Genomic DNA, 19,922 nt, shown 5'->3' on the forward strand with positions numbered 1-19,922 from the left:
AAACCTTGTCTTGATCTACAGGGAATACGCATCAAAATGCAAGAAAAATCACTGAAATTATATGTAAGTGTAGGAGAAACCGTGAAATGGAGGTTTCAGTATTTCAAACCACCCCCACAGGAAAATGTGGGCAGATTCTAAATTTTTATTCCTCAGCAATCTTCCAGCCTTCCCTACATTTACACTGCTTCAACAACCAGTCCCTTTCTGTGTTTGAAGTTGAACAACTATTATTAGCAGACTGTCAGCTACGAGCACGTTAGCTCCTGATCAAGTCACAGTACCATCACCAAAAGAACACTTCCGAGGTGAAAACAAACCCCACTTAGTTTACCAGCTTCTATTCACTAGCGAGGTATGGACACCAGCGAACAGCCCATGGTGCTGCTCTCTTCAGAGCGGTATGCCTGCCTTTTCTCCCACACAGCTCTGCACGATTTGCAGAAATTCCCTATAAAATTTCACAAGTTTACTTCATTACTTCCCCCCGCCCCCCCCCCCCCCCTTTTTCCTGTAAAGCTTCCCCCTTTGCTCTTGCAGCCTACTAAAATAGTCAGGGGCTACTGATGACACCCTGCCAGTACATGGTTCTTTGCTGGCACTTGCCGGTCCCTGTGATGTCCCGAGCCCAGCTCTTTTGACTTCTGGCTCTGGGCTTGTTCCTCGGGCGTGAAGGCACATATATTTTGTCCCACTTTTTACTGAGAAGTTTCCATTCAGCTCCCCGTAATTCACCGCTGCACCCTCGCCACCTTGGCTGACCCCACCCCAGCTCCATCTCTGCCAGTCAGGAGACGAGAGAACGTGCCACCCTCAGGCCTCGGCAGGGCGCCCGCTAGCGCGGCCGCTGCCCTCTTCCCGATGACAGCAGGGCCGGCTCCGCGGCTGGCGATGGGCCTGTCCTCCCGCGGAGACGAGGGACGCTGCCGACGCCGCCCGAGAGGACTGGCCTTCCCCAGGGTGAGTTCCACGGCCGGCCGGCCCGGGCAGACGCCCAGCTAGCGCAGCGCTTTCCGCCGCCGTTTGTCTCCCGTCTCTTCCCGTTCGCCGGAGCAGCTGCTGCTGCTGCGCAACCCTTCCCCGCCCGCCCGCTCGCTCGCTCACCCCGGCGGTGTCGCCTCCTCTCAGCCTCGCAAAGCTCGGCCCGGTGAGCTGAACCCGGTCAGGGTCGGGGCGGGAGGGCGGAGGGAGGCGCCGCCGCCGCCCGTTGGGCCGAGCCGGGCCCTGGGCTGTGCGGGCCGCCCAGCCGCGGGTGCTGGGTGCGCGGGGTGAGCGCGGAGGTGCAGACACCTGCCCGGAGCTGGGGGTCGGCGGGGGCTGCCCGTCCCAGGCGTGCATGAGGGGGCGCCGGAGTGCGGCGGCGACGGCCCCGACGTCTTAAGAGTTAACTTCGTGGTGTAGCCGCCGGCGGTCGGCACCCGAAACGCCCCGGGAGTCTTTGGAGCCCAGCCTATCCCTCCCTGTGCCGCTCTGGGGCGGCTGACATGCCCCCATGGTCTCCTCACGACCAGCAGGAGCCCCCGCCCGAAGTTGGTCGGTGCCCGGCCGGGGGCAGCTGCGGCGGCTGTGCAGCCTGGTGACTTGCGATCGGTAGCTCACGTTACGCTGGGACGCCGGCATAGTATTCCTGCCTCTGTCGTCCTTCATTCCGTGCTACAACTAATGTTTGTGCATGCAAGAGCGTGAAACGGACAGTACTGGTCTGCAGGACATTACGAGCCGATCCGTGGTTTGCTGTTGACCTCTTAGGTCTGTTCCCCGTCATTGTTGCAATGTCTGCTAGACCTGTTGACTTCAGCAGCATGCAGTAGGACTTTTTAACTGGTTAATACGTTGCATTTATTAACTGTCTTTATCTTAACTGCCTTTTAATTATTTAGGCTACTCTTGCTATAAGAGAAAGTATATCATACACTGGCCATTCTTTCTCATCAACCAGTGGGCTGTGATGGGGGAGCTGATCACACAGCAATAGCTGAACTGGTAGGGCAGTTCATAGTTGAGCAGGAGCTGGCACAGCAGCAGTGGCACAGCTCTTGTGCACTTTGCTGCCTTGATCTTCTGGCAGCCTGGAAACAGTTCTTTAAACTTTCTTTTCTGCCTTCCCATCTAAATCCTACTTTATTGAGAAGCACTGATGAAGTATGTATTTAAAAGTGTCTCTTAAGAAATAAACACTTAGGAGATCACACAATAGCAGCAAGGATGTTTTTGTAGCAGAATGCCTTTCATGATTGTTTCTCTTCCTAGCGAAGTGTCAGTTCCTGCCTTTCTGGGAGCAGGAGCTTCTGGTATGGACACCTGTTGGCTAGGACAGCTCATCTAGCTTCTGTCATGTCATCCTCCTTCAAAGGTGCCACTTATTTTTCAAGACTCTTGGTAACTGATGCTCAAGTTTCTGTGCCCTTATTTCTCGTGACCTAATTATTGTTGTAGTCTCCATGGCTGCAGTATTCTGAAAGGATCACAGGTGACTTTTGAACAAAAAGGCATTGAGAACCACTGTGCCACTGTACTTTATTTTTTTTTCTTTTTCAATTTATGCATTTGGGGGTTGGGGGCAAGCTAGTTGAAAAATTCTAGGCCAGGTTTTCAATAGAAATTTAGGGGGTTGTGTTTAGTTTTTAATTTTGAACTTTTGAGAATTTTTTCTTGGGGCTTTACTTCATGTTTTCCTGCAAACTTTTTGAAGAAGAAATGGGCAAAGCTTAATGCATTGTACAGTTCAGACTGTATAAGGAACTTAAATATAAATGTCAAAGAGGACTTCTTACTAGTGAGAGGATGCTAGAAGTGTCCCATTCAAGGAGTGATGAATAAAGAGGAAGCTGAGCTCTGTACTGTTTCTCTGACTGCTATGTCTGCTGCTTGATCCTTCACCTATTTTCTGTTGTTTTCCTTGTGAATAGTTCCACTAGCTTTCTGTGGTGTTGCTCGTAGGTTTACCAGACAGAATGGGAGGAGGGTAAAAAATACAGTTCCTGTTTCCTCTTCCCTTAACATGTTGACGAGCATGTATGAATATGAAAATCTTATGGATCTCATGCTGAAATTCCTTAAAAATTATTTGCTGCTGGGAGTTGTTATTTAATATTCCAGTTTCCTGCCCTTATAGATGTAAGAAACAACATTTTCAAATGGATCCGGTGAATTTTGTATTAATTTTCACCATAGTGAGGCATTCTCAATTCTTTTTTTTACCCTTGAAAATTTATGAGTGGTCTGGTGTGCTCCCTAGACAGGGAAAACTTTATTTTGAGTTCTGCATCCAGATTTAAACACTACTATGAAAGAATAGCTGACCTATTTGGAGAGTTCACTAAATAGCAGTGACAGCTGGAGATCAAGAAACCATGTCTGGTGAAGAAAGAGAGAAAGAAGTGGATTTATTTAGCACAAAGTCAAGTTTGAAGGGGAGCTAATATATATAGTAGGTGTTTAAAGTTGTAAAATTTTCTTTGTGAAGAAAAGGAGCTGTTCTCTGTATTCGCTGTGAATAAGGGAAATTGCAAGAAAATTCAGGGTAGATGTTAGGGAAAGAATTAAAATAATAGAAGATAAGAAGGTAAATAGTTTGGGAAGGGTGTGAAATCTCTGTCAAAGGTCTGTAAGAGAAAGACAAAGGAGCTGAAAGGCTGACTTGGGAAGGAGGTCTTAGGACCCTCTGCTCCTGGCTTTTCTGGGACTGAATCATAAAAGAACATTTGAAGGAAATAAAACAAGACATATAAAGGAGCATAGGCTTTTTAACACTTTGATAGGTGTACATGCTATTCTGGAGGGAAACATGAGCTCACACAAAACAAATGATCTGAAAGCAGGACAGCCACAACAAACATGGCTCAGTGTGAAGCTGGAAAGACCCACTGAGAGAGACCCTGTTTAGTTTCTGAGTGCCAAATACTTTTGGCACTGTATGTGGAATATTTTATCTTTATGTTGGCATTTTTTGCTGAAAGACTAAGGAAGGTGAGAACAAGATGCCTGTAACAGTTTTAGACATAAAACAATATAAATAAAAACTTCTTAAAATATATCCAGAACACTGTAATTAAACTACATTGAACTATGAAAACACCTCAAAATCCTGTGTTTGTATGCTTCTGTCTGAGTTCAAGTTCAAGTTATATGCAAATCAGACTAAAAAAGAATGCTTAAATGTCTCATTTGATGTTTCTTAGCATGATACTGATATCTGGTATAGAATCATAGAATAGTTAGGGTTGGAAAGGACCTTAAGATCATCAAGTTCCAGCACCCCTGCCATGGGCAGGGACACCTCACACTAAACCATCTCACCCAAGGCTCTGTCCAACCTGGCCTTGAACACTGCCAGGGATGGAGCATTCACAACTTCCTTGGGCAACCCATTCCAGTGCCTCACCACCCTCACAGTAAAGAACTTCTTCCTTATATCCAATCTAAACTTCCCCTGTTTCAGTTTTAACCCGTTACCCCTTGTCCTAGCACTACAGTCCCTAATGAAGAGTCCCTCTCCAGCATCCCTATAGCTCTGCTTCAGATATTGGAAAGCTGCTGTGAGGTCTCCACACAGCCTTCTGTTCTCCAGGCTGAACAGCCCCAGCTTTCTTAGCCTGTCTTCATACAGGAGGTGCTCCAGTCCCTTGATCATCCTCGTGACCCTCCTCTGGACTTGTTGCAGCAGTTCCATGTCCTTTTTATGTTGAGGACACCAGAACTGCACCCAGTACTCCAAAGTGAGGTCTCACGAGAGCAGAGTAGAGGGACAGGATCACCTCCTTCAACCTGCTGGTCATGCTCCTTTTGATGCAGCCCAGGATACGGTTGGCTTTCTGGGCTGCAAGCGCACACTGAAGCCGGCTCATGTTCATTTTCTCATTGAGCAACACCCCCAAGTCCTTCTCCTCAGGGCTGCTCTGAATCTCTTCCCTGCCCAACCTGTAGCTGTGCCTGGGATTGCTCCGACCCAGGTGTAGGACCTTGAACTTGTCATGGTTAAACGTCATAAGGTTGGCATCAGCCCACCTCACAAGCATGTCAAGGTCCCTCTGGATGGCATTCCTTCCCTCCAGTGTATCAGCTGAACCACACAGCTTGGTGTCATTGGTAAACTTGCTGAGGGCGCACTCAATCCCACTGTCCATGTCAGTGACAAAGATGTTGAGCAAGACCGGTCCCAACACCGATCCCTGAGGGACACCACTCGTTACTGGTCTCCAGTTGGACATTGAGCCATTGACCACTACTCTTTGCATGCAGCCATCCAGCCAGTTCTTTACCCACCGAGTGGTCCATCCATCAAATTGATGTCTCTCCAATTCAGAGACAAGGATGTCGTGTGGGACAGTGTTGAACGCTTTGCACAGGTCCATATAGATGACATCAACTGCTCTACCCCTGTCCATCAGTTCTGTAGCCCCATCACAGAAGGCCACCACATTGGTCAGGCAGGATTTCCCCTTAGTGAAGCCATGCTGGCTGTCACCAAGCACCTTGTTGTTTTTCATGTGCCTTAGCATGCCTTCCAGGAGAATGTGCTCCAAGGTTTTGCCAGGCCAGAGGTGAGACTGACTGCTCTGCAGTTCCCTGGGTCATCCATTTTCCCCTTCTTGAAAATGGGGGTTATATTTCCCTCTTTGCAGTCATTGGGAACTTCACCTGACTGCCATGATTTTTGAAATATGAGGGACAGTGGCTTAGCAACTTCATTTGCCAGCTCCTTCAGGACCCATGGATGGATTTCTTCAGGTCCCATGGACTTGTGTACGTTCAGGTTCTTAAGATGGTCTCGAACCTGAACCTCTCCTACAGTGGGCCTAAGGTCCTCATTCTCACAGTCCCTGCATCTGCCTTCCAAGACTTGGGTGGCGTGGTTAGAACATTTGCCAGTGAAAACTGAGGCAAAGAAGTCATTAAGAACCTCAGCCTTCTGCAAATCCAGGGTAGCCAGTTCTGATAGCTTCTGGAGAGGGCCCATATTGTCCCTTGTCTGTCTTTTATTTGCAGTGACATTTGGTGACACAGACAGTGGGATTGAGTGCACCTTCAGCAGTTTTGCTGATGACACCAAGCTGTGTGGTTCGGCTGATACCCTGGAGGGAAGGAATGCCATCCAGAGGACCTTGACACACTTGTGAGGTGGGCTGATGCAAGGTCCTACACCTGGGTCGGAGCAATCCCAGGCACAGCTACAGGTTGGGCAGAGAAGAGATTCAGAGCAGCCCTGCGGGGAGGGACCTGGCAGTGCTGGTTGGTGAGGAAACGGAACATTAGCCAGATGCATTGTGCACTCACAGCCCAGAAAGCCAAGCGTATCCTGGGCTGCATCAAAAGGAGCGTGACTAGCAGGTCAAAGGAGGTGATCCTGCCTCTTTACTCTGCTCTTGTGAGACCTCACCTGGAGTATTGTGTGCAGTTGTGGTGTCCTTAACATAAAAAGGACATGGAACTGTTGGAACAAATCCAGAGGAGGGTCACGAGGATGATCAGGGGGCTGGAGCGCCTCTCATATGAATATAGGCTGAGAAAGCTGGGGCTGTTCAGCCTATAGAAGAGAAAGATGTGTGGAGACCTCATAGCAGCCTTCCATTATCTGAAGGGGGGCCTATAAGGATGCTGGAGAGGGACTCTTCATTAGGGACTGTAGTGCTAGGACAAGGGGTAATGGGTTAAAACTTAAAGAGGGGAAGTTTAGATTGGATATAAGGAAGAAGTTCTTTACTGTGAGGGTGGTGAGGCACTGGAATGGGTTGCCCAGAGAGGTTGTGAATGCTCCATCCTTGGTGGTGCTCAAGGCCAGTTTGGTGAGAGCCTTGGGTGAGATGGTTTAGTGTGAGGTGTCCCTGCCCATGGCAGGGGTGTTGGAACTTGATGATCTTAAGGTCCTTTCCAACCCTAACTCTTCTATGGTTCTATTATTCTGTGTTATGCGTAGAAACCTGTGCAATGTGTTGGAGTGCATTTGTAGCTTTTCTTTCTATGTAAGTACTGCAAAAGACATATACATGCAGACCTACAGGAATTTTCCTTTTTTAATTCTACTAAGCCAGAGAAACACTTCAGCCTACTGTGGTATAGTCTTACAAAGTGTGTGCATTTTGATGGCTTGTTGTTTTTTTTTTAATGAGTTCACTATTAGCGTTCTTTGTTACACAAAATACAGCCTATGCTGTATAAGTTGTTATTATTATATATAAGTTTCAGTCAGGAAAGTGTATTTTAAAATTAAAGATACATGCAGAAATATGAAGGTCATTTTCAAGTGTATAAGTATAGAAAAAAAAGCTTTTATTTTGCTGTACAGCTGTTTGCTTGCTAAATATAATTCAGTTGAAAGGGATGTTTGCATCATTTCAAATGCCAGTGATCCTTAGGCAGCCTTTGTTTGCTGCTTTGTTTGAACCTTGTCTTTTAAATATAAGAAGCATGTTTATCTGTCAGTCCTTTATCTTTTGGTTCAGAAGTCTGTCACTAATAGTTTTATACCCCACTCCAGTATTAGCCCCAAATGAAGCAGCTGTTCAACAGATAGCAAAACAGCTTTTTCTATAACAATTAGCATAAGGGAACACAACGTATACAGAGGCTTAAATATATACTATTTGAATACACATATACAGCATATAAGGTATGCGAGATGTATATCACTAACTGTAGTACATTTCAAGAATATATTTTAATCGTTGGGGATTTGGCTGTACATGAAAAGCACATCTGAGCTAGCTTTATGTAAAGTCTTTCAGTCCTTCCTGGTTGATGTTAGATTTGAAATTTTTACTGAGCTATGATAAGATTAAATTCATTCTAGCAGCGTGTTATGAAATTTATTGTGAACAATAAATTAATTAGAACAGCTTTAAAATGTTTGAGTGATAAAAACAAATTCATGACTGGTAATTTTTTCAATACCCTGTGAAGTCTAATGTCGCATTTATCACAGCAAAATGATACATACTGCCTGTAAAAATCTTTCAGAGCCTGAATTTACTTGGAAAAAAGAAAGAAGTCATTTGTAGAGAGGTCTAGGATTTTTATAGATTACACTTTTGAAATGTGTCTGATACAGAAGGTAGCAGTGCTGACACAGCGAGGTTAATAAAAACTTGAGGGATTCTGATTTAGTCAAGGCATTTGAATCATCACATTTTTGTCATAAACAAGACAGGTTTCCAGTGTAAATTCTACCTTTTCTGTGGGTGTCTCTTCCATGATGTTTTGCTTGGCCACCTTAAGTTAAAATACATTCATGGAATCTTAAAAGAAATGATAGAAATTACTTATGGGCATATTCTAGGAAAAACTGGAATTGTCCTTAATCTAAACATTGAGGAAGTTTGTGCGTTTCATTTTTTGTTTGGAGTGTGTGTTTTTAAATTTGGTCTTGTTGTTGTTGTTACCTTTTAGTAATGTATGCAACCTGGAAATAAAAACAACTCTTTTCATTTTTGCTATTTAAAATGTCTAGGTCACATCCTCTACAAGATCAGGGAATGTTTGTAAATAATGTCTTCTTTATACAGAAGAGGCTATTTATAAACTTCTGGGTCGCGTAAAGAAACCGTGTGTGGTTTCAGCGGGTGACTGAATTGAATGTTTTGTATGTGTGTCTTTACAGGTAGCCATACAGAACTGAAGAATCACAAGTTGAAATGAGTAACCAAGAGGCTGATGTTCTACGTTGCTGGAGATGTAGAAAATATGTAGCAAATTCTGTTTGCCTTGAAAAATCTCATAAAAAAGAACCATCTAATGTAAGTAATAGCATATGCAGGGAGTTTGTAACATTTTCCAGTGTCATAGGTTTTAAATAAAGAAGTGTTAGACTTGCCCTCAGTTATTAATTAATGTACTGTGAAGATAAGTACAAAAATATGGAAAATTCCATAGAGAGTATGTAAGCAGCAATGCTACAGAAGCCAAGCAAGCAGTAATCACGTTTTTGTTCTGCAATAGGAAGGCTGGTATTTATGACTCATTTGACTACTAGATTGTGTGGAGTATATAGTGTTACCATTTTTCATGTAAGAATGGGTTCTTGTTTTGACAGTTTTAATGAAGTAATTTTTTGTTTTAATAACTATTAATAGAGAAGTCTTTTTTTCTAAGGAGTTTTTTAAATAGAGACACTGATTTCTGCTGTGGTAGTTGGATGTGCATTGAGAGTTTCCTACATCAGAAACTTTTGCTTTTCATTTTGAAAAAGTAGGGGATAGTCTGTGCACAAAAATAGCTCAGATTAACCTCCTCCAAGGGGGGGGGGAGCATGTTCTGCAAGGCTAAAACACCACTTAGTAATTTACATTATTCTGTTAATTTATTAAAATGAACAGAAAAATAATCACAGGGAATAAAACAATGACAAAGTATTTCCTCTGCTTTATAATGTCAGTTAGTAATCATAAAGAGTTAGGTCTTTACAAATATGCCAAAAAGCTGTGCTTTTATTGCATGATCTTGAATCAAAGCAAAAAAGCAAATAGAAGGGAAGTTTTATTAATATTTTTATTAACACACTAGAAATATAACACTGTTCTTTTTGGCAGTGGAGGATGGCATAAGCAACAGAGGTAGAAGCAAAGTTGTTATTTTTTAGATCCTAATATAATTAGTATTATTATTATTTTAATCACTCTTTTTACAGAGCTTGAGGTTCTGTAATAACTTTCATACTTGGGAGTCTTTATTTTGTGCATCATTTGAAGCAGCTTTTGGGTGTATGGGAGGGAAATTTCAACTTCTTTCATGGGAAAGACATAGCGAAAAGAAGATTTCTGTGCCCCATGGTGGAGCTTTTAGTTGTTAGTGGAGATCCACCATCACTGTGCACAAGACTGAAGCATCTCCTTCCCTAATTACGTAGATAGCAGATAAAAGAATGTAATTTAGTGCTACTTCCCAAGACACTGGGAGGCAGATTGTGCTATGATGAGAAATGTTTTCAGTATGTTTCCTTTCCCTGATGAATTTTAGACCTTTAGTCAAAGACATAGCTGAAATATGAGTAAAAGAGAAAAATCTTAGACCTTAAAAACAATTGTTGAAGTTACGAATGCAGTATAAACACTTTAAATCAGAATTACATCCAAGCTGAAGTACAGGTACTGTCCAAAGACAGAAGGAAGGTGGTAGCATAGACATGGCAAACAGATCTGTCTGCTGTCATTACTTGGAGAATTTCTAAAAGCGTCTGTCTTCTGTGTATAGCCCCACTTTCAATTTTTAGCATAATGAAGTTTTATTCCTATGAGTTTCATAACATAGGAGTCAGTGATTTTCCATATTCATAAATTTTAACAACAGGTTTTAAGACCTTCTCACCAGAGTTTTCTTGTCTTTTTAGCCATCTTTATAACTTTACTGACATTCTAAATCATATTAAAAGATTTAATTATAGTTGTATCACTTCTGTGCTAAAAAGCAGTTAGTTAGGTAATTGTTTTTATTTTAGGATCAATTAATGAAATGCTACAGTTCTTAAGATTTTGTTTTCAGTTAGTCACATCATTGCAGTTAAAAATCAAAAGCTACTAAGAGTCCCTGATTTCTCTGCTAGTTACTCTAACAAGCATTAGAAAAATAATTTAAAATATTTTTGTCATAGTTGTGTGATGCTGAAAACAGTCTTTATATAAACTAGAACTTAAATTCTCCTTTCTTTACTGGAAAATTGTGCCAGCTGATAGTGCTTCTGAAATAAATTTCTGAATATACTTGGGAGATCATAAGTTGCATGCTTTCTTGTAAATAAAACAAAACCACGTCCAAATGCCTCCATCTCCACAGTGAAGTCTGTCCAGTATCCTTAGATTCAGAAATAGAGAAATATTGACAACATTACCTGATTTTTAGCTTACGGAATGTACCAACATCTTTTGAGTTCTGTCATTTTTTAATATTTACTGAATTTGGGAAGCTGACTCCTGGGTATATTTAGACAAAAAAAAAAAAGCTTGAATAAATGTTGAATATCAGTACAATAACTCTTTTTTTTTAACAGACATCTCAACCTTCATCTGCTGCACAGGAGCCTTGCAATGTATGGCACGTGAACTTAGAAGCAATTCCAGAGTGGGTGAAATGTGTCATTGAAAAGGTAGATAATTTTTTACTTGCCTCTTTATAATCCCAAATGTGAAATAAGTAAGAGAAATGAATTTCAAGGGCACTTTTCTTCCAAGGTCCACATGTTTTATAGAGACCCTCTAACTGAGGGGGCTCTTGGTAACTTCTGTCATTACCATTTAGACAGGCTTTTTTTTTGATCTTAAATGTTGTTTTTTTTTACGTAGGCACAAAACCTACATGTGATAAATTCTGTTCCTGCCCATTTATAAATGAATGTATTTCAGTTTGTCCAAACAACTGTTGCAGGCACCTCTGCAACAGTTCCAGTGCTTAAAATTATATTATTTATTATCTAGGCTTTGGGTTTTGGTTTGTCTTGGTCATCGTATCTTGCAGTACTGGCATATGTGTTGACAGCGATAGTAAGAAGCGTGTTTCTCCATAAAACTGCACTGGCGGTTTGTTAAGATTGCTGTTGCTGGAATATGATGTGGAGTCTTTTATATTTAATGTGTTATTTTGTAACATCAATAGAAAGCAAATTCAAAGGTCTGATGACAAGCCAGTGTCACTGCTTTTGAGTTTTAACTCCCCGTTTGAAATGACAAACCATCCCACAACTTTCCCGTTGTACTGTTGCTTGAATTAAGTATTTTCTTTGGTGTAAGTCTACAAGTTAATGTTGTTGAATAGATAATAATAAGCAGAAACAGTGCTTTTCCTTTGCCCTACAGTTTTTCTCTGATGAATCTTTGATTTTTGAGAGAAATGATACCTGCATTCTGCTTAAACTTCAGTGTCTAAGTTTTATTATATTGCAGATAACTTAAGTTTAAGCAAATGTACCCTGAAATTGTGAAAGAAAAAAACATGATTGTAAACCTAAGCATTCAAAAATCAGGAAAATTTGCTTCATCTTTCCTTATTGTATTGCTGTCTGTTTTATTTTGTTAAACAATTAATTTTAAAATTACTCATCTCTTCAGTAGTGCATGAAGAATAGCATTATCTGTTTCACAAACTTTAATCTTGGTGGTGTGTGTGAAAATTAGGAGTGATGAAGTATTTCCTCACTCTACAGAACTGCCTCATCTTGAATGCCTGATCATAGGAATGGAGGTTTTTACAGTACTTAGCATGTTATATTGTTTCACTAATACTGGATTCAATATTGATAGTAATACTGTTCTTTTCACCTTTAGCTGTAAATGGCCAGCCTTCTGACTTTGAAAGCCTAGAGGGTCAGGTCGGAGACCTGGGAAATACAGAACATGTAGACTGGTCAGGAAAAGCTTAATTGCTCAAGATTGCAGAGGAGCAGTGCTCTGCTGGTGGCAGAGGCATAGAATGCAATTCTCGGTGGATATCTTCAATATCTTAGTGTTCATTTTGTGCTTTAATATTCTGGGAACTCTTGCCTCATTCACTTCTGACTTCTCTGTAAGTCCTGTGGGTTTATGGACAAACGTGTGGGTTTTTTAAACAATTCTGACTTACCCCAGATCTCCTGGCTCTGAATAATTTAGTGATCATGTGTTATTTTCTCTCTTATGACTCCTGAATCAAAGGCTAATCATTTTACATAAGCGCAGTCTATTTGCAGGCTGTAAAAACCCACTGTTTCCCAGCCAGTTCTTTTTTGCCATCTGTCCCTGTTCTTAACCAGTCTCATTTGGTTTCATGCACATATTAGTATAGATAACCTTCAATAATCACAAATATTTGGGTAGTGATGCTAGTGACCTTTATTTGCCTACATTTTCTTTTTCTCATCACTCTTCACTTGTATGAGCTTCTCTGGCTAACCTGTCTCAGTTTTTCCTCTTTATGCAGTCCATCAGTAAATCTGTGTACCCTCAGCTCCTTTTCATATCTTGCTCATTTTCCCCCTACCACCTCCTCCAGTAGTAGGCTGTTACTTCTTTTACTGAGTCAATGCTTTATCAGTCCATTGCCAAACTCATGCTAAATCAGTCCTGGACTCCCTTGTACTGCACCTCATCTCCCAGTTTCTCTGCACATATGACCTAGAGATGTCCTTTTTCTTCCTACCATCTATTGAATTCCCAGTTTTGCCAGGCTTCTAGTTTTCTTCCCAAACCTTCATGAATCACTCTTCCTCTCCATTTGGAGATCCAGGTTTCTGTTCCATAATGCCTGAGTGCCAGAAAGACACATTAGTAGCACTAGAGAGGGCTTTCTCTGAATTTTAGTGCCTATCCCATGACACCTGGATATGGAGTGTAGGAGACTTACAGTAAATCTCTGAACCATCTTAATTCTTCTTTGGAAATGGCATATGCATAGATTGGTCAGCCTTCTAAACTGAGTGTGACTGTGCATGTTCAAGGAATTTTCAGGGATTTGAAAGCCTTTGGACATATGTCAGCCGAGGTATTTTTTTCTTTAGGTTAAAAACATACCAAGATTTAAACAGAATCTTGTAAGTGCAGTGAAAGGCACATCTCTGAAGCTTTGCCATGTTTTGCAGTATTAACCCACAAGGCAGGAGTATGTTTCTCAAAGAAGTGTTTTCAGAACTTTTTGTAGCATTGCATATGAAAAATAATGTTTTTTTCTGCACAAGCTTGTCGGGTTTTTTTTCTGAAACTGCAAAATTGGTTTTACTGAAACTTTCTGGAGCTTTCTATCAGACAAGCATCAGTCATAGGATCATCTTCTCAAAATACCTTGAAAGATATCTGCAACTGAAAGCAATGCTTTAACTGGAAATGTGGAGCTTCTGTATTCATGGCTTAGCCCCACTTTAGGCACACTATTGAATAATATGTGACTGGAGTTAATAATGTTGTTCCTCATACAGGCTTTGATCCTACAAACACTTGCATAACTTTAATCCTCAAAAAAGTTTCTGCTGAGAGGTGAATATATTTACTGAAAATAGTAATAACTGTGCTAATATGTAGGAATTTATAGATCTTTGATACATATTTTCTTTTGAAAAGTGCCTTTAAGATTGAAATAAAATTCATAGAATAACAAATAATGGAAATAACTGTCTCCTTATAGATAGTGTATTAAGGATTTGGTGTAGGATTTGTACACAGATTATGTTGTAAGAATACATACAACAAAACGCAAGTGCCATTTCAAGCTTTTGTAAACAAAGGAAAAAGCTGTATTCTTTTTGTAAGAAAACTCCTTCCACTGTACTTAGTATGCAAGAAATGTATCAGCATTCAAAAAACTCAGCTGAGAAACTGTGCTTGCCAGTTCCAGATTAACATGGTAAATTGATTTTACTGCTTTAAAGGAGCTAATGTTTTCATTAGTACTGCATCATTATTCTATCTATGGACAACTTTAAAACATATTTCAAAACCCTTACATTTTGAAATGTGTGTTCTAGAGTTCTTAGGGTAAGTTATCACTGCAGCAGGCAGAGTTTTGACCGAAACATATTTATGGTGGACTTGCTTTCTGCTGTGAAGTTTCATTTGTTATGTTTGAAAACCAGAGTAAACCCTTTATTAATGGAGCAGAGTAACTCTAGTAATGATTTCTTAATGATTTATTTGCCATGAATGTTTCTGATATATTTTTTTTTCTTACCAATAGGCACAATGGACAATTGGAAAACTGCACTGCCCATTCTGTGAAGCACGCTTAGGGGGCTTTAACTTTGTTTGCAACAAAAAATGTTCATGTGGACAGTTAGTAAATATACACTTCTGCAAAAGTCGGACTGACTATCAGCCAGCTTTCTCCGTTAAATTGGCAAAATCACCAGGGAAGCACTTACCTCTCCTCAAAATTCACTCTGGCTTTAGCAAGGATACCTGCCATGAAGTGGTAACTGCAAGTTTGGAAATCAAAAATCAAGGGCTTTTGTGCATGGCCAGGAATAATAATTGTACTGGCAGATTAACAGAAGCCCTTTGTCTAGAAGTGAGAGCTCCCAGTTTTGAGAGAAGTAAAACATTTCCTTTAAATCAAAAGAGAAGTATTTCTGCTTTCTATCCTATGAATGATGCATGGACTGTAAAACCTTTTCACAGAAGATCACATAGTTTGGATTTAAGTATCAGAGAGAGACTTGTTTTGTCACCTGCATTATATGAAACAATTTACCATAGCCAAAACAAAAATCCACCTGTTTACCCACAAAGTGGCTTGCAGTTAGAGTCCAGTAGGAAAGATGTTCATCCTTTGAAGGACCTGTCCAGTTCCAGTGCTGACAAATTACAAAAAAGGTTTCAAGTTACTTCCTTTACCACATTACTACATAAAGAAACAGAGAGTGAGTGTGATTTTGAAGCTCCTGGACAATCTTCTGGAAATGCCATTGCTGATGGGTCACCTTTTGTGATGAATCTTCCTTCACCTACAAGTGCTGTGGAAGAGGGACAGTACACCACACCTGTTGATTTCCTGCAACCTACAAGTATTTCCTTCAACCAAAGGCTGAGTAAGAGAGAAAAAAACAATTTGAAAAGCTTGAGAAGAAAACAAAGACGGAGGGAACGGTGGCTACAGAAGCAAGTAGGTGTTTAAAAGTAATTATGATACTTTTTTTGCAAACTTAGCCTTGCATTTATGATTTTTTTTTTTATGCTGTCCCTTAATACAGCTTAGCATGGTACTGCCTAGAGTCGTGTCCTACAGACAAGGATTTATTACATCTTCCTAGATGTAGTTTTTCTAATTCAAACCAGTATGTTTTTTTTCTGTGTAAAATCAAAGCTTGGTGGGTAGATATAACTAGTTTCTATGGGCCTTCTTATTGGTTTGTGATGTAATAATAAATTTAAAGTGGAAAATAATAGGTTAAAGTTTATTCAGTGTTTAATCCGCTTGCAGTCCTTTTTCTTCAGTGTTCTCACAACCCTCCTGTAAAAATGCATGTTTTGTTACAGCAGTACTTAAAATAGGAAGCTGATCTGTGCTACCGTGTAACCATCATTTCCAGCATACTTCCCACATAGTCTTAAGCAGTCAGATAGTAAAGAAAATAAAGTATAAACCTCTCAGTGGGTGGAGTGAAAGAGTTTTGATAAATGACAATGCAAAGTATTTAATTTAAGGGCTCTTTTGAGAAGTACTTCAGTGTAGCAGAACCCTAATGTGAGGTGAATCTCTTCTAAGCTCTTTCTGTTAAAGGCACTGTACATCTCATTTTTATGTTTAAATAAAGATTTTCGGGAGGCGGTCAAAGAGAACAGGCTTGTTCAGAATTTGCAGTTTCTTTGTAAATGCATAGGCTGTGACTCTTAAGTTAATTTTGTAATGTGGTAACTTTCATCTGTCAGGCGTTTTTTCTGTCTTGCAATAAGCCAAAACGCCCATAAATGTTGTATTGTGGCAGAATGCACTCTATTGCTGAGCTGAAGTATATAAACCTTGCATTTTAAGGTAGGAGCGATAAGCCTCTGATCTGCAGTTGTCTCCAGAGGCCTATCCTGATGCAGTGTCTGTGGTGAAGAGCGGGACTGAGCTAGCCTGCTAACAGCAGAGGGACCCAAGCTTCCGCTTTCTGGTCCACAACGGAAAGCTCTTACTGCCTGAGCTGGATGCTTGCATTTTATGTATGTGTGTGCGCAACAGTTTGTGTTTATGGTTTTTTTTTAGATTTATGGTATGTTGCTAGGGTATGCTAATAACTACTTACACCTAAGAATTGCAAGTACTAATAATGATTCTTGTTACTGTTGCCATAGCCAAGAAGATGAAGCATTTATGTTATAAATTCCTTTTTGTATATATCTTGGTTTATGTTTGCATTGTTTGCTAATACCTGGAGCTTGTAATAATTTTGTGGAAGATCTCTCTTGCTTCTGTTCCAGGGTTATATTGATTACTATTCCAAGAAAATATTTATGAACAGCCTATAATTATAGAAATACTGCGTGCTTTTCTTGTATAGTCTGTCAGTATTGGAAACTATTACAATTTTTCTAGAAGCCCACAGAGAACCTGGATTGTCACAGTTTATGAGGCGTGCTGTCCGCAGCTAAGACAATGACCTGTTTATGGAGGCAGGTTGCAGTGCTGTGCAGTTAGATGCATGCCAGAATTCCAGTGTGGATTCTTATTACATAGATAGAGTGAAGAGCAGACTAAGTTGCAGTTACATAAGATGACTTATGGCAGATAAAAATCAAAGTTCAACAATTGTATGAACAACAATACAAGAATACTTTCGTATTTATGACGTTTACTATGTATTATGACAAGGACCACATCAAATGCACAAGGAGAGAGTTTGAGGTGAGACTTTATATAAGAAGAGAATGCATTTTTATAAATTTTATAGGATTTTGTGCCCCAGGTTTATAGTCCTTTACTTCTACAAATTGTTACTGACTCAGGGTCAAGAATTTGAGTAAGTTTTATATGCCTAGTTGGTTTTCATGGTACTAAACTCTCTTGAATACATATAAACTGAGGTAAATTGAGTGCTGCTTGCATGCATGGAGATATAAGTAGAGTTCAGGGCTTGGTTCCTCAATTTTTTATTTCCTTTTTTTTTTTTTTGAGGAAAAAAGGAATTCCTGACAGCTGGGAGAATTAAAGCTCTCCATTTTTTTTTATTTTTTTTTTTTTAGGAACTGTTTCTTCATGCGTTGTAGTGGTCAATCTGGGAATGTTTCTCATCCATGAACCCCCTTTAAATTTTACAGTATCCATTTTCTAAGCATTTATTTTTCCTCATGTCTGTATTTGGAGAAAATAATGCTATCTGAAAAGAATTTTTTTCTTTAAATTTTTTTAAGTATTTTAAGTAAAATTAGAGGCAGTTGCTGAACAGTAGAAGTCACTCTATGAATAAAAAGAAAAGTCACACAAACAGCATAGCTTTCATAAGAACTTACTGTTTCTCAAGTTGATGAATAATGAGTTATTTTAGTAGGAAATAGCCAAAGTAAAGGAACAAATTACTGAAATAAATTATTATGTATAGTATGCAAAGTCCTGAAGAGGTGTTTTATGGTAAGTGCAGTTCACAATTAAATGAAAGATAGCATCCATAGCTGAAGAAGTTGGCAGTCTCTTGGCATATGAACATCTTTTGTATATCCAAAGTACAAACTTATACCAATATGTTAAATAGAACAAAAGTTTTCTGGTTTTGCTCTAACATCCTTATGGCTGGAAAGCTGTAGCAACATAATTTTTTTTTAAAGACATCTATTGCTAAGTTTTTGTTTGTACAGTGCTTTTTCTGATATCATGTTCTTCCCTAGTGCTTTTTATCAGCACCTGAATTAAAACAATTACACATCAGAAGGGAAAGGTTTCCTTTATAGATGACTTGGCTAAAAACATGCTTCACATTTAATAGAATGTAGAATTATGGGGATGGAATGTATGAAGGTTTTTTCTTTTTTAATTTCCTTTGAAGTATATATCATCTTTTTGTGAAGATGCTAGAAATATATCACTTCATGTTATTAGTAATTTGCAGTCCATTTTCTAACTAAAATCATTTCACCTTTCATTTGAGCATTAGATTTGATGTGTTGTTTCTAGACACTGGAGACTGGAGCATGAACAAGAAAATGGACATAGTGAACATGAAGAAAAGAAACATTCTAGTTGAGTAGTGATCTCACACTTTAGAAAACGCCATTAAGTAAGGTTTCCTCACCATAGTCTTTTTAAAAGAAATCCAACAGTTTAATCCAAAAGGTTAATCAAATCTTTATCTTTTGTTGAAATATTTTAAGTGATCTTATTTTCATATTTTGTACATCTCATTTTCTTCTATGTACAAATTGAGGAGAGCTTTCACTACTTTTACTAATCAATTTTGTATGATTAGTAGAAGTGTGTAGAGTCAAATGTTTGATGTTATGAGCACTTGCTCAAAGAAATAAATCAAGGTCCTACACCTGGGTCGGAGCAATCCCAGGCACAGCTACAGGTTGGGCAGAGATTCAGAGCAGCCCTGCGGAGAAGGACTGCAACACTAGGGGTGTTGCTCAATGAGAAAATGAACATGAGCCGGCTTCAGTGTGTGCTCACAGCCCAGAAAGCCAAGCGTATCCTGGGCTGCATCAAAAGGAGCGTGACCAGCAGGTCGAAGGAGGTGATCCTGCCCCTCTACTCTGCTCTTGTGAGACCTCACCTGGAGTATTGTGTGCAGTTCTGGTGTCCTCAACATAAAAAGGACATGGAACTGTTGGAACAAGTCCAGAGGGTCACGAGGATGATCAGGGGACTGGAGCACCTCCCGTATGAAGACAGGCTGAGGAAGTTGGGGCTGTTCAGCCTGGAGAAGAGAAGGCTGCATGGAGACCTCATAGCAGCCTTCCAGTATCTGAAGGGGTCCTATAGGGATGCTGGGGAGAGACTCTTCATTAGGGACTGTAGTGACAGGACAAGGGGTAACGGGTTAAAACTTAAACAGGGGAAGTTTAGATTGGATATAAGGAGGAAATTTTTTCCTGTTATGGTGGTGAGGCACTGGAATGGGTTGCCCAGGGAGGATGTGAATGTTCCATCCCTGGCAGTGTTCAAGACCAGGTTGGACAAGCCCTTGGGTGATACGATGTAGCATAAGGTGTCCCTGCCCATGGCAGGGGGGTTGGAACCAGATGATCTTAAGGTCCTTTCCAACCCTAACTATTCTATGATTACAGTAAAGAGAAATACTGATTTTGGTATTAGCAAACTCAATTTTGGTTTTGTGCATTAGAAAAAACACTGAACAGGAGATTTTTTTCTGGATGATCCAATGTCTTCTATAGGGAACTACTAAACTTAAAAGCAGAACACCATTTTTGTAGTTGCTGTGGCAATATGTTGTTTCCCTCTGCAGCACAGCACAACAGACCAATCTGGTTTCTAATAGTAAGCTGGTTTAGGAGGATTTAAATAATGCATCAGAATTACTACAAAATGAATCTTTCTGG

The 19,922-nt window shown here is 40.2% G+C and overlaps 1 protein-coding gene across 2 annotated transcripts in view; it reads left to right on the forward strand.

The window, feature by feature from the left end:
- The first annotated feature begins 827 nt into the window (after positions 1-827).
- Positions 828-19,922, forward strand: part of RNF180 (ring finger protein 180) — a 69,794-nt gene continuing 50,699 nt past the window's right edge. The window contains exons 1-4 of one of the 2 annotated variants that reach the window (XM_057413567.1): positions 828-960; positions 8,597-8,732; positions 10,979-11,074; positions 14,626-15,549. In XM_057413567.1, the coding sequence (XP_057269550.1) occupies positions 8,631-8,732; positions 10,979-11,074; positions 14,626-15,549 (1,122 nt within the window). In that variant the 5' untranslated portion in view covers positions 828-960; positions 8,597-8,630. Of the gene's footprint in view, positions 961-1,073; positions 1,148-8,596; positions 8,733-10,978; positions 11,075-14,625; positions 15,550-19,922 lie in introns of those variants that run through there. The other variant, XM_057413568.1, reaches the window with a different exon arrangement.

The sequence above is a fragment of the Pezoporus wallicus genome, unplaced genomic scaffold, assembly GCF_028554395.1.
Source record: "Pezoporus wallicus isolate ANWC-B61680 ecotype Strahan unplaced genomic scaffold, APGP_CSIRO_Pwel_v1 contig_608, whole genome shotgun sequence".
NCBI classification, from domain to species: Eukaryota; Metazoa; Chordata; class Aves; order Psittaciformes; family Psittacidae; genus Pezoporus; species Pezoporus wallicus.